Here is a 14,719-nt window from a genome sequence, read left to right on the forward strand (position 1 = left end):
GATTCTTTCCTGATACTCTCATTTTTGACTAAAAGAATGATAAACATTTCCACACAAACCAAATAAAAATTCAACTGAAAGAAAAATCAGACTATATTTTTCAGAGTCAAAATCAGACTAATATTTTTATCTTATTTATCTCATGATTCTTTAGGGCCTACTTGCTTATTCTCTTGTATTGAATTCATTTTTATTTTTAGTTTTTTGTAGTTTTAGACATCTGGTCAAGCACGTCTCAAGGTTTATGATAGGGATACGTTGAGTTTTTGTCTCCAGGCATCTGATACTGAGTTGAGGGTTGAGATGTAGATGGTATAAGCATGATACAGGATATGCCTGATTCTGGATTAATAATTGGGCTATTTAAAAGACTTGGATTTTTAATTTAGGACTTGTAAGATAGAGAAGAAGGACATGTTATTTCAGGCCTCACAAATGGGAGAGAGAAAATTACACATTGAGGACCTGAAGATTTTTATGGGTGGAAAGTGACCAAGGTTAATAACAACACCTGGTGTTTAATGACTGTCTACCATGTGCCATACAGTGTTTCAAACTCTTCACATAGATTGTCCTTAATCCTGAAAACTACCTTAAGAGTATCAGATACCAGCATTTAGGTATCATTTATAGATAAATGTACCTTTTTTTTTCCCCTGGGAAAAAGCCTTACATTCAGTAAAATCATACATTAAAGATAATAGAGTTTATGGGAAAAATAGTGTTGGGGTAGCTTTTGCAACTTTGTAACCAGAGCACGAACAAAAACAATTATTGATAGTTTGGAAGATGAATTGGACAGCTCCAGCAGGCTACTCCTGCAGGAGCTATTAAAAATGTACAAATATAATGAAGTAGAAGTGCTAACAGAATGCAGGTGGAAGTGGTACACTGAGCCCCTGGGGTTGCTGTTAAGGTGGGCACAAGAGGAAGCACCTAGGGGAGATGTGTGGGCCAGGGGTGCGCCTGTCTGGAGAGGGAGCCCCTCAAACGGTCATTTGTTTTTAATTTTCTTGAAATGCAATTATAAGGGCTCATGCCTGTGCAGCAGCTGAGCTGAGGGCATTTTTCCTTTCTTGTTGGAGGTTGTAATTCTACTCTTGCAATTTTGGCACCCCCAGTAAAAGAAAAGTTGCATGTGAACCAACACAGTTTCCATGTTATAACAGATATCGTTCCCTTACCCCCCCAGCCACATATTGACATGTGTTATAGCAAAATAGGAAGTACTGTTGTTTTACCATTTTACAGATGAGGGAACTGAAGTAAAGAAAGATTAGAGAAATTAGTTAAATTCACATATTAAGTAGCAAAGTCAAGATTTGAATGTAGATAACTTCACAACCATACTTTTTAAATCACTATTCACTACAGGAAGCAAAGTCTTGACTTTCTCAGAAGTTTTACATAGGTTTGGATCACAGGTACTATTTATTGTTAACTGAGGTCAAACAGTCGTGCTCAGGGGATTATTTTAGCACTAGCGTTAAGAGATCTTTTGAGCTTTCAGACCTTTCAACCATTTTTCTATTCAAATGAAGAAGACTCACAAGGGAAGAAGTTCAGAAAGTCAGGGAGGGCTAGCATGAGAATTCTCTTTGCTGCCAAGATGAATTTCAGTTTGAATCAGTAAAGGAAGAGGTAAACAGTCTGTATCTGAAAAATTAAATGTAAGTTTTAGTAGAATCAATCCTGACAGTCCACAGCTTGAGTATTTTTAGGAAGATATCTGTCTCTGGTTGTTCCTGATTTGTGTGTGTTGACCTTCGCTGATCTTTTTGGAGCAACTCCAAATGTTATTAAAGTCAGCTTTGGAGAGAATGGGCATTTAAAAAAATTTTTTGAAGTTTCATTACAACTCCCTATGGCAAAGACTAATTTTTAATTTAACTGAAAATAAAGTAAAATTATGTTAGTAGTTGAAGGAATGGTTGGAACAAGGCAATACTAAATTAGAACATCACCAAACCCTCCCTAAGCCAAATTGTTCAATGTTTTCTCTGGACTGTACTTTTTTTTCCCACAAAGTTGCCTTGTATCCACACTTTCTACAGTTTTGCACCACTTACTGTGACCTGACAGTTTATGCCAGTGTTTCTCAACCTTTTCTTCATTATTAGCTCCCTGAAGAGAAAAATTAATTTTTCTCTAATATAAAAAATTAAATACCAAAGAGTAAGATTTGGGGGTCTATAAACCATTGTAATATGTGAAATTTTTTGGCCTTGGAGAACTAATTCTCACCCCCTTAGAGGTAATATCATCGCTATTGAGAATGCATGACCTCTCCTTCTACCCATATTGTCTTCTGACTTGGAAGACTGACCCCTTTCTTTTCTCTTAATTTGTGTCTTTAAGCTTTTCTAGACTTAGCACATATTCACTACCTCCAGAATCATCCATAATTCATTTCATCCTCCCTTGATTGCTGCTATACTCAACGGCCTGGTTGAAATTCATAGGTTGAGCAATATTATCTTGAATTTCTTTAATATTTCTTTATAATTGTTCCCATATTTCTGTGGTGAGATTATAGACTTCTTGAAGATAAACAGTTGTTTGTGGGGTAATATGCAATGACCTGCAAATGAATAATCACAATGGTATGGAAGATGTTTGGTATTTCAAGGGAATGGCAAGAATGTGAACTTGAACAGTAGAGGATGATTTTGGAACAGTAATTTCGGGCCAGCTTGCTATGGTTTCTTCTGGATGTTATGATTGCATCTGCTTTTCCAACTTTAAAACACTTAAATATTAGATTAAAAGAAGATAAAAATTAAAATAAATAATAAGGAATTACTAACGGAACCTAAAAAGTTGTGGGCAATTTGAGGTCCAGTAATGTATATATATTAGTCAAGTAAATTTATACAGTGATGAAATCTAATTGAGACATTTCTAATCATACATAAGTAAAATCATTACAGTGTTATTTCTAAATAATGCATTTATGTCATAGCACTATAGACATATTCCTTTAGGTTCTTTTCAGTACTCTCTACCTTTAATTATAGGATGTGAAGTTGACAGCAAGCAATGATGATTATTATTTTGTATTTGAAGATTATTTATATCAGGTAAGTTGAAAAATCAAAACATATAATGTTCTTGTTTTAAGTGCTCTAATTCATCATACTTTAGGAGATATCTCTGTTTTTAACTGAATCCTCCTGAAATCTAAATCATGTTTGTTCTTTATCAAATATTCTCAGTTTAGAATAAGGTTAACTTTTGTTCTTACGTGGAATTGGGTGGGAGAATAAGAGTTCTCAAATGAGTGTTTAGACTGTTTCTTTTGGTCATATTTGTGATGACTAGGAGAGGTATAGGCACAGATTCTTAAATTGGGTGTTAAATACATACTTAAGCCATCCCAAGATGTTTAGAAAAAGCATTTTACATGACACTTTTCTATTAAAAGTATTGAATAAATAATTAAATGTTTTTAAATCAGTTTCAGGTGTCTTGTTTATTCTTTGATCATCTCATATGCTGATGTTGTAGATGTTTGGGTCCTTACCTAAGTCTTTTTCATATCTACTAAAATTAAAACATTGTATCATAAATAGAAAATGTGTAATTTATATAGAATTGCCTAGATGATATTCTTTTTTAAAAGATCACAAATATATGTTAATAATTTTATTTTGAGTGTCAGTATAAATGTCACGGTGAAAATATCTAGTTTCCACGTACTAATTTCAGCTTGGGTAAATATAAATCAGTTCTAGTTGTTTGGATTAACAGATTTCTGTTGGTAATAGTGGTAGTAGTATGCGTCTGTTTAAGAAAAAGAGTTAAAAAGGAATCTCTCAAAGTTTATTTATTCAAAGCACTGAAATCCAAAGACTTTATTGATAAAATTAAATTTTGAAATAACCTTAGAAACAAATTTAAGAGGATTTTAATGATTTCACATATGTGATTAATTTTTTATTTTACAAAAAATAGTAAGGATTTAAAATTCCATTTTTAATGTAAAGTCAGTTATTTAAAATTTAGAAAATACAAAAATCTGAAAGTTTACTTATGTCACCAGTATGTATACCCAGTGTCTAATTGTTAGTAATCAGTAAAATTCTGAATATATGGGTAAAGTTAACATTTCATTTATATATTAGTGTTATTTTACTGATGACCTCTAAACTTAAGAAAATTGAGTGGATATTAGCACTTTTGGAATTATGGAACCATCCCCAGCAGAAAACTGGTGAAAAATTATTTTAAAAACAAAAATATTTTAAGTATCTGAAAATGGTCCTAAGGTCATACATCAAATCAGAAAAAAAAGAAAATTATTCAAGAGAAGCTACTAAATCCCAGTAAGAACAGTCTGTGACACTTGAGCCAAGACACACTCTCTCCTTCCCCTCACCCCCAGATCAACAAGACAGAAGCTTCAGTTCATCTGAGTGTGACCAAGAAGATGGGGTTCCCTTTCCCTTTAACTTCCAGTCAAGGGCTACACTAGCTCTATAGAAGGTGTAGGTAGCCAGTATTTCTCATATCCTTTAGTTCTTTGTTGCAGATGCTAAATTCCAGAATATTGCTGCCAAGAAGTCAGAAGCTCCCTTCTTCCACCTACCCTCCACTCATAGGGTAGGCCTCTGCCCCAAATGCTCTGCCTGCTCTCAATAGGCTGAGAACACTGGGGCCCCACTTCCCTCACCCCAGTTTGCTCACAGGGTGGCAGTTCCCCACTGGGAGAGGCAAGCTGAGAACACCAGAAGTTTACTGTCCCCAACCAATGTCCTCAGAAATCAGAAGTGGGCCACAGTCTTACTCCTAGCTCCGGAGTGGTGACTCAGAGATTTTGTCCAGGGACATAAGAAAAGCGACCAATGAAGCTGTCCACAAAGAACTGACTTTAAATGGAATGTGGGAAAGTTCAAGTTTAATGGGCTTCTCTAAAACAATGGAGATTTTAATGATAGGCAATTAAGAGGAGGCAATTAGCTTCATGAGAGTAGCGAGCTAAAACTACAAGCCACCTAGTTTACCAGAGAGACCAGAGAAGGAGACAGCTGGGAAGAGCCTTGCCTGGGTAATAACAAATTTCAAAGACTGGCCTATAAAATATCTTCTGTAAAGGATTCAAAATTTAATTGTATCTGACTGTGGTACAATTTATACCCGAGAATGTTGTTGAAAACAGTAGAGCAATCACCTGGCAGTTAGTGGAGCTGAACATCTGGTTGTGATACGGAAGGGGGGGTGGGCAGAAAGCTTAACAGAGAGGTCAGAGAGAGAGACGATTAAAGAGAGCCCTGCTAAAACTTGTGTCATCGAGGAGTGACTGTACCCACAAGGCTGCATCCTCTGACATACATCAGAGGCTTCACACTGTGAGAGAAATGAACCTCAATAAGATATTTCAACCAAGTCAGCAAACAAATAAGCAAACTCATGTTTGATGGAGTCTCATTTATTTTTGCTTTTGTTCCTTCTGCTTTTGGCATCATATCCAAGAAATCACTGCCAAGACCAATGTCAAGGAGATTTTCTTTATGTTTTCTTCTAGGAGTTTTATGGATCAGGTCTTAAATTTAAGTCTTTAATCCATTTTAAGTTTACTTTTGTGAGTGATGTGAAATAGGGGTCTAATTCCATTCTTCTGTATGTGAATATCCTGTTTTCCCTGCACCATTTATTAACGTACTATCCTTTCTGCATTGAGTATTCCTGGCTCCCTTGTCAAATATGAGTTGACTGTATATGCAGGGGTTTATTTCTGTGCTCTTGATTCTGTTCCATTGATCTCTGTATCTGTTTTTATGCCAGTACCATAAGCTTTTGATTACTGTAGCTTTGAAGTGTACTTTGAAATCAGGAAGTGTAATGCCTCCAGCTTTGTTGTTCTCTCTCAAGACTGCTGTAGCTATTCAGAGTCCTTCACATGTTTTTACAAGTTTTAGGATCGGTTTTTCTGTTTCTGTGAAAAATGCCATTGGAATTTTGATAGGGATTGCATTAAATCTGTAGATGGCTTTTGATAATATCGACATTTCAACAATGTTATTTCTTCTGATCCATGAACACGGAGATTTTTTTCCATTTGTGTCTTCTTCAATTTCTTTCATCAAAGTCTTATACTTATCAGTCTAGATCGTTCACCTCCCTGGGTAAATTTATTCCTTAGCATCTTATTCTTTTGGATGTTATTGTGGGGATGGAATTATTGGGTGTTTTTTTTTTAAGCTGTTTTGTTATTAATATATAGAAATGCAACTGTTGGGCGCCTGGGTGGCTCAGTCGGTTAAGTGTCTGCCTTCAGCTCAGGTCATGATCTCAGGGTCCTGGGATTGAGCCCTGTGTTGGGCTCCCTGCTCAGCGGGGAGTCTGCTTTTCCCCCTCCCTCTGCCACTCTCTCATGCTCTCTCTCTGTCTCTCAAATAAATATCTTAAAAAAAAAAAAAAGAAATGCAACTGTTTTCTGATGTTGGTTTTACATCCTGCAACTTTACTGAATTGGTTGATTAGTTAGTTCTAGCAGCTTTTTAGTGGAGTCTTTAGGATTTTTATGTATATAAGTTCATATTGATGCAGGTGGGTCTGGTCTGAGGACTCAGAGGGGGTCCCATTGGACCGGCCTAGAGGGTCCTTGGCTTCACACAGGTTGGAAGTCAAACATGAGCCAGCAGGAGGTGAAAGCAGAGTTTATTGAAGGTATAGAGAGCAGATACAGATGGAGTATCTGGGAGACTCAGAAAGGAAAAGAGGGCGTCTTTGCTTGGGGTCTGAGGTTTTTATTGATGATTGTGGTCTGGTGCATGTGTCTTCTCAGGCATCCAAGAACCGATCAGAATGAAGACAGGGTCCAGGTGTCCATCATAAGTCACTTATTCCCTGGAGCTTGGGGGTCTTGGCATCAAGGTGTTTAGTGACAGTGGTCTATAATGTGCACATAATGGCCTCACCTGGTCATTCCTTAGATGGTATCTGTTGTGTAGAAAACTCCAAAGAAATCATTAACTCTTCATCCCTTATGAGGAGTACATACATTAAGGTATGTGTAGGGCAGGGGTGCAGGTCCTAGCAAGAATAGAAGCCAGAAAAAGAAGCAAAGGGAAAAAAAAAAAAAAAAAAGCCAAACCTTTTTTTTTTTTTCTCATGGGGTCCCCTTCGATTTCCCTGTCTCATTCCCTGCTATGGGATTTTCATTCTTGTATTCTTAAGGGGTGTTGAAGGGCGAAGGTCTCATCTTCTGTAGCTTCTTCAGGCTGAAAGGGATTGTAGACCCTGCCTATTGGAACGCATAAAAATCCCGATTAAATGAAGGGCCCCTACTTGTAGATTGTCAAAGATGTTCATGAGGCCTCATCATTAAAATAGAACGCCTCCTAGAGAATATCCGTTCTGATAATTTTTCTGACATACTTATGCAGAACATGCAACAACAATAGCTCCCACAGCAAAGCAAAAGCCCTAGCAGAACTATTGCTACTACTAGTAAAAGAAGTTTTTTCCACCAAGACCATCCATTTCCACTAAACCAGGAATAAATCCAATCATTGAGGGAACTAGAGGAGTCAGACATTGCTTCAATTTGGTTGTGCATGTCTGATAAAAGTTTAGATACATTAGCTGAGTTATCTGGGATATATACACAACATTCAGTCTTAATGATAGCACAGGTTCCTCCTTGAGCTGCTGTTATTATGTCTAAGGCCATCCTATTTTGTAATACAGCCTTTCTCATTAATGCAACTTCAGAATTTAACAGGCTGAGTGCATGCATAGTATCATTAAGGGCGTGTGTGGTATAGTTTGTGAGGGCCTCTATGTGCCAGATTATGTCTTCTATTCCCAGTTGGGGCAGGAAAATACCTAACAGGTGATCATACCAGTGGAAGACTGACCGTGTCCAGCGATGGAGTAGATGGGGATAATTTGCAGGCATAGATAATTTTTTACGCAATCTCCCCTGCATCCAGGGAAAACCCAGGGTACAACGCCCTATCCATCCAGGGGGTAGCCAAGGCCACAAATTTGTGCCACATAGCCATTGAGTTCCATTGGGTGCTAACCATCTGATGCCTGGTCGTCTTATCCAATCAGTAGCAAACCAGTCAGTTGCTTGTAAAACAATGATATGGGTACAAGCTCCTGGGGAGAGCCATCCTAATTCACGGGTGCTATTAGGCCAGGCATCATAGGTGTGATTTCTTTGCTCCCAACATAAAAGAGCTTTCTGGTTTAATTGGCCTATGGTAGGAGTAAGCCACATAAATTCATCCCATACTTGAAAATAGCCATCCTCGGTATATCTCATATTATTAGGCTTAGTTGTTCCCCACAATGCTTTCTTATTTTCCATCTTAGAGTTGGCGTATTCAGTCATGATTTTGGCAGTCTGGGGGTAGGAAAAAGGTCTTTTATGGCCTGGAGAATTCCAGGTAATATTTACCATAGGCCAACAAGAAACATTGCCGTTAGTGATAGAGATGTCCCTATATATGCTTGTATTTGGCTGGAAAACCATATCTTTTACATATTGGTGTAAGTAATGCCAATCTTTGCCTTGTAAAGGAGAAACCCACCATGGGAGGCCTGAGGTGCTGGATAAAGGGAGGAGGCCACAAATCCAGCAGGAACTTTTCTGTAAACTGTCAGCGTAGTGTTGAGCCCATTGCAAAAATAAATTGGGGCCATTAGCTTTTCCTAGAGATAGGTAAGTAAAGAGTAAATTTAGAAAAGTGAAAGATTTTAAAAGCGCCATCAAGCCTTACTTATTGGTCCTTCAGAGCAGCAACTTTAGTCTTTTCCTCAGGTTCACAGGCATGGGTGGATGCTGGGAGCTTCAGGTAGACACCGCAGCAGTATTTTCTTGAAAAGATAGTTTAATTCGTTGACAGGCTCACAGGCATATGTGTCCCCTTCTTCCCTTGGAGACGGTATCAAAGTTGGCTCCTGCAGAGACTCAGGAGAGATAGGTTTGATTCTGGACAAGTGAACCCAGCTCAAGAGACCTTTTAAGTCTTACTGCTGTGGGGGTGCTGAGTAAAAGCTGATAGGGCCCTTTCCCACCTTGGTTTGAGCTCATCTTCTGGTGACCCCCTTTTCCATGTTTTTAATGGTCTCTTGCTCCCTGATGGCATTGGCACAGACTGCTTGTCTTCAGTGGGGTTTGGAAGTACTTTATTTCCATACTTTTGGAGAGACTAGTGCTTTACCCAGACTAGGAATGTATTTTAAAATTTGATTGGTTTCCTTAGCAAACCATAAAGTTGCAGTGAGAAAAGGTCTTCCATATGTCATTTCAAAGGGGTTCAATTTAAGTGGCTCCCCTTTGGAGCCACTCTTGTTCTTTTTTTTTTTTTAAGATTTTATTTATTTATTTGAGAGAGAGAATGAGAAATAGCACGAGAGGGAAGAGGGTCAGAGGGAGAAGCAGACTCCCTGCTGAGCAGGGAGCCCAATGTGGGACTCGATCCCGGGACTCCAAGATCATGACCTGAGCCGAAGGCAGTCGCTCAACCAACTGAGACACCCAGGCGCCCAAAGAGCCACTCTTGTTCTGAGTAAAGCAATCAGCAGCAGTTTATACCATGTTTCATGAGTTTCTCGACAGAGTTTTGCCAAAGTTCGTTTAAAGATGTGGTTCATTTTGTCCACTTTTCTGAAGATTGAGGCCTCCATGAGAGATGAAGTTAATAGCAGATCCCTAGGGTCACTGATAATTGTGTTATTTTAGCAGTGAAAGAGGGTCCATTATCACTTTGCAGACTCCAGAGAAGTCCAAACCTAGGTATGACTTCCTTTAAAAAGGTCTTAGAAACCTCTAAAGCCCTGTCTGTTCTAATAGGGAAGGCCTCTACCTCCCCTGTCAATGTATCCACATAAACCAGCAGATACTTCTATCCCAGAGAGGGTGGCATTTGAGTGAAGTCAGTTGGCCAGTCTTCCCCATGGTAAGTGCCTCTCTATTGAACTGGCTCAGTTCAAAGGGGAGGCTTAGGATGGGGCCCTGCGTCACTTCTGACACAGATCTCACATGCCCTGGTAACTTCTCTTAAGAGTTTTGGCTAGATTCTTTCCTCTGAATACTTGCTGCAATCGATTTTCCATAGTGTCTCTGCCAAAGTGAGTGGAGTCATGTATTTGCTGCTTTGCTTTTTTTTTTTTCATTTTAAACAAGAAGTTTATTTAAACAACAAGACTCTTGAAAGGAAAACAATCTAGGATTCATTTCTTTTAGAGTAATTTATCCCCACTTAAAGACAGATCATCTTACATGTAATGGCTACATACAAAAAAGTTATAAAATTGTCCTTGGTTTTACAATGATAAATGAAAAACATTAAAATTCTCCAGTCAAACAAGGTATGCAAAGATTTTTATGTTGTTCTTTTTTTGTTAAACCGTGAGAGCAAAACAACTTGCTGGAATATAAAGGTAAGAGCTGACTGAGCATGCCACAAATGGAAAGAGGGGGTAGTCTCACAGAACCAGTATTTTCCCCTATCCCATCTCCATTTGATGTTGATCAAAACATACCATTGGCCATTTAGTTAAAAAAAAAAAAAAGGGCAATTGTGCTTGTGCACATATATAGTTACTTTATGTCCACCAAGGGAAGGGGGAGGGGAAAATGAAAGACAAGGGCGGCGGGAGGGGAAAATGAAAGAACAGAGAAAACTATACTGCAGTAGTCAGGGTGTGGTGGGACCAAATTGTGGTTTTCTACCTGAGAATGTCTTCTTGATCCGGAGGAACAGGGTCCTGGAGTAAAGTAGCGAGTTCTCTTTCTAGTAGACGCCTCCTGTCTGCTGCTGGAACACATCAATTATATCTTCATCCTGCATCTCCAGCAGCGCCGGCGTGTCTGTTTCCTTGATCGGGTGCCCGTCAAATCGGAACCTGACCTGCGTCACGGACAGACCCTGTCGTTCACAGTAGGCTTTCATCAGTTTACTAAGTAGCGTATGCCTCTTAATCTTAAAGTACACCAGAGAACCATCCTGCCCCGCCACCTTCAAATGAATATGATTGTTGTTCTCAGTCGTGACTTCTTCCTTGGGCTTTTCCTCAGCCATGGCGAGCACTGGAGTCTCCTCAGCTGCCGCTTCACCAAAGAGGTGCCAGGTCCACACCGAGCGAGCACACAAGCAGCCCCGGGAGTGGCAGAAGAAGGCTCAGTTATTTTCCATTGCAATGCCTTGGGGAGTACATATTTGTTATTTAATATATACCATCCCAGTCGATTTCAGATCCCTTCTGTAAGGCCCATTGAGCCTCAGAGGGAGCATAGTTCGGGCTTCTTTCTTGCAGAGGACCTTCTGGAAGCTAAAACCTGTGTAGCAAGCTCTTTCTTCCTTGCTGCCCCTTTTGCTATTCTTTCCGCAAAATCGTTTCCTTTGCTCCTTATTGTTTGGTCTCTTTGGTGTCCTTTACCATGTACAGCTGGCTCCTCCCAAGGAAGCTGTACAGCCTCTAATAATGTTAAAATTTTCCCTTTATGTTTCATAGGGGAGATTTTTGAATTTGATAGTACCCCTTTCCAGATGGCTGGAGGGGCATGAAATATTAAGAGGCCATATTTAGAATCAGGACATATATTTAACTTTAACCCTTTACCTAGTCGTAGTGCTCAGATTAAAGCAAACAGTTCGGGCCTTTGTGCTGAAGTATGGGGAGGGAAAGCTTGTGCCTCAGTTATCTCCTGTAGGCTGACAATAGTACATCTGATTTTTCTGGTTCCCTCATGCATAAACCTACTTCCATCTGTAAACCATTCGGCCTCTGGATTGGGCAAAGGTTTGTCCTTTAAATCGGTCCTACTTGAACACACTTATTTTTCAGTGTCCACACTGAAAAAGCAGGTACCTGCTTGCCTTCATCAGGTAATAGAGGAGCTGGGTTTAAGCCTCCACACACCTGGAGGGTTAGTTACATCAGGGGTAGCAAGGAGGAGGGCTTGATACCTCAGTAATCTCTCTCCTGTTAAGCATTCGTGCCCTTTGGCTTCTAAAACCCCTTGGACTTGATGTGGGATCCTGACATCCAGATGTTTTCCTAGAGTAAATATGCTAGCTTCTCCAACTAGGTGGGTGGTCACAGCCACTGCTGGTAAACATCCTGGCCATCCTTCTGCTACCAGATCTAATTGTTTGGAGAAAGAAGCTACTGGGCTAGGAACAGGTCTGAGTTTTTGAGTTGGGACACACAAGGCTATTCCTGTCCTTTCTCAGACATATGAGGTGAAGGATTTTTTCCAGGTTTGGGAGCCCCAAGACAGGAGCAGTGCTCAGTTTTTCTCTCATACCTTTGAAGTCTTGGTGGCAATCATCATTCCATTCCAGGGGTTCTAAATCACTTCCTTGTAATGCTTTATAAAAGGATTTGGCCATAAGGCTAAACCCTGGAATCCAAATGCAACAAAAGCCTAGCATGCTTAAGAAGGTTCTTAACTGCCTGTTGTTTGTGGTACTAAAATATTCAGTATGGCTGATTTTCTGTCCTGGCCAGTGTCCGTGCCCCTGGAGTGAGGACATAGCCCAGGTATTGAACCTTTTCCTTAGAAGTCTGGGTTTTCTGGGGAGGTACTCTGTATCCCCATTGTCCTAAAAGTTAAGGGTGAGGGTTGTATTTTCATCAGAATCCTCTTTTGTAGGGATGGCAATCAATATATCACCCACATATTGAAGTAAAGTTCCATTAATCTGTTGTAACCCCCGCCCCCGTTCCATTTTTAAGCATTCCCAAACAAATGTAGGCTGTCTGTGAACCCCTGAGGCAGCACCATCCTGGTCAGCTGGGGGATCTCACAAGTATCAGGGTCAGTCCATTCAAAAGCAAAAAGATATGGGGAGTCAGGGTGTTCCGGTATGCAGAAGAAAGCATCCTTTAAGTCTAATACCGTAAACTAGTTTGCATCTGGGGGAACTTGTGTCAGTATAGCAAAAGGGTTAGGGACTATCGGATGAATAGGAATCACTGCCTCATTCATTGTGCTCAAATCCTTGATAAAGCAGTACTCCCCGTTTGGCTTCTTAACTGGTAGAATGGGGATATTGCAGGGTCACTTACAAGGGGTTAATTATCCATATTTCAAAAATGTCTTAATTAAAGGCTGAATACCTTCTTGGGTCTCTGGTCTTTTCCAAGAATATTCTACACGTGGTCTTAGGGAGATAACGATGAAATATTATTGGCTCTCCCAGGAACCTCTGTTTCCCATACATTGGGCATTATTCTGATTGTAATATGGGACGGTATACTGTCTGGCACATAAATATTATTTCCCACTTGCATGTCTAGGCCCATTACCATTATAAACTTTGTTTTCTCCACATTTGGGTCTGTCAGTCCTTTGTTTGTGGCTTAGCAAGTAAGTTGCTCCCAGTAAGGGAGTAGGGCATTCAGGTAACAGGAGAAAGCTATGTGAAAGCAAGAGACAGCCCATGCCGCAAGCTGCTGGACAAGTCAGTTGTCTCACCTGTGGCCATCCGTCTATTCCAGTAACTGTACAAGAGTGCTGGGATAGAAGCCCATTAGGCTGAGTCAGGACAGAGTAAGTGGCTCCTGTGTCCAACAGAAATTCAGTATCCTTACTTTCCCCACCAGAGATCACCTGAGGCTCTTGGTTATGTTGAGATGTCCGGGAGGAGCCATAGGGAGAGCTCGGGCCCCTTCAGGTCTCTGTAACTTTGGCCAGCAAAGGTTTTGGGGCTGGACCCACCTTCCTTCTGAGGTGGGCACAATCCTTTTTCCAGTGGCTGTCCGTCTTACTGAAGGCACATTGATTGCGAACCCCAGCCTTTTGTGAGCCAGGCTTTGCCAGAGTCCGGCCTTGTAGGTTTCTACACATGGGGATCCATCCTGGAGTTCCCCATTACTGTGGCAAAAGTGGGGCATGGCATTTATTTTGGACAAACAGGTCCATCTTCTCTGCCCTGTCTCTATTACTAAAGACAGCAAAAGCCATATCCAATAATTGGTTCTTAGGAATTTAGGGCCCACCAGTTGCCTTCTGTCATTTTCCCCTGATAACCTGCTGCAGATTGCAGGATAAAATGCACAGCCAACAGTGACGGCCCTTCTGGAGAATTGGGGCCCTTCTGGAGAATTGGGCCCTTACTGGGAGTATTGACCGCCCTTCTGGAGAGTTGGAGAAAGTACTGGTATACTTCTGGAAAGCCTCCATCAGAGACCCTCCAAAGAGAGCCGGGTTTTCACCCTTTCCTTGAGTTTCTTCCCTTACTTTATCGAATTAACTGGCTTAACTATGCATGGTCTCATTCCCTCCTCTACAGTGCAGCAATGAATCAATAAGATCTGTAGGTTTCCCCCAAGTCAGATCAAACATCAAAATCAGTTCCAGGATGTCAAGTGTCTCCCTGATTTAGGAACTCAGGCCACACAAACTTTACATTGTCCTTTGGGGTCCTGATACAGGGCCATAAAGGGTAACACAGAAGGCGCTTTATTCCATTTCCCTTCCCTCTTACAATATAAATCAAGCTGTAAAATGGTATTGTAATTCAAACTCCCATTTGCGGGCCAGGTTTCTTGGTCCCCCAAGTGATAGTGGGGCCAGGCCTCATTACAATAGAATATTAGCTTCTTCTTTTTCAACTTCTCCAGCATAAGTTGTGCCTAATTATGTAATAAACAAACGGGAATCCATGGGAATGCTCACTCTTGCCCCCATTTAGGACCGTAAGCAAGGAGTCAGACTGGGGCAAAGATTCTAGGATGATATTGTTCAGAATGC

The 14,719-nt window shown here is 40.3% G+C and overlaps 3 protein-coding genes across 15 annotated transcripts in view; 1 reads left to right on the plus strand and 2 right to left on the minus strand.

Annotated features, from left to right (window-relative positions):
• The window catches only part of TBC1D19 (TBC1 domain family member 19), a 196,658-nt gene that overhangs the window by 83,961 nt on the left and 97,978 nt on the right, over positions 1-14,719 (plus strand). For all 12 annotated transcript variants that reach the window (XR_003520789.2, XR_003520788.2, XR_003520790.2 and 9 more), the window contains one exon: positions 3,018-3,080. Coding sequence is in view for 9 of the 12 variants with exons in the window: in XM_027598894.2 (XP_027454695.1) it covers positions 3,018-3,080 (63 nt within the window). In the remaining 3 variants the exon portion in view is untranslated. The remainder of the gene's footprint in view (positions 1-3,017; positions 3,081-14,719) is intronic.
• On the minus strand, positions 7,301-8,722 carry LOC113924737 (endogenous retrovirus group PABLB member 1 Env polyprotein). Its single transcript, XM_027598904.1, has one exon. It carries the CDS (start codon positions 8,720-8,722, stop codon positions 7,301-7,303), a length of 1,422 nt encoding a protein of 473 aa, XP_027454705.1.
• LOC113924738 (small ubiquitin-related modifier 2-like) lies at positions 10,752-11,039 on the minus strand. 2 transcript variants are annotated; one of them, XM_027598906.1, is made up of 2 exons: positions 10,886-11,039; positions 10,752-10,828 (listed from the first exon to the last, which is right to left on the minus strand). In XM_027598906.1, the coding sequence occupies exons 1-2, from the start codon at positions 11,037-11,039 to the stop codon at positions 10,752-10,754; spliced, it is 231 nt and encodes a 76-aa protein (XP_027454707.1). The 2 variants fall into 2 exon arrangements, with proteins under 2 accessions (XP_027454707.1, XP_027454706.1); XM_027598905.1 differs by having other exon boundaries at positions 10,752-11,039.

Source organism: Zalophus californianus, chromosome 2, assembly GCF_009762305.2.
Source record: "Zalophus californianus isolate mZalCal1 chromosome 2, mZalCal1.pri.v2, whole genome shotgun sequence".
In the NCBI taxonomy this organism is placed as follows: Eukaryota; Metazoa; Chordata; class Mammalia; order Carnivora; family Otariidae; genus Zalophus; species Zalophus californianus.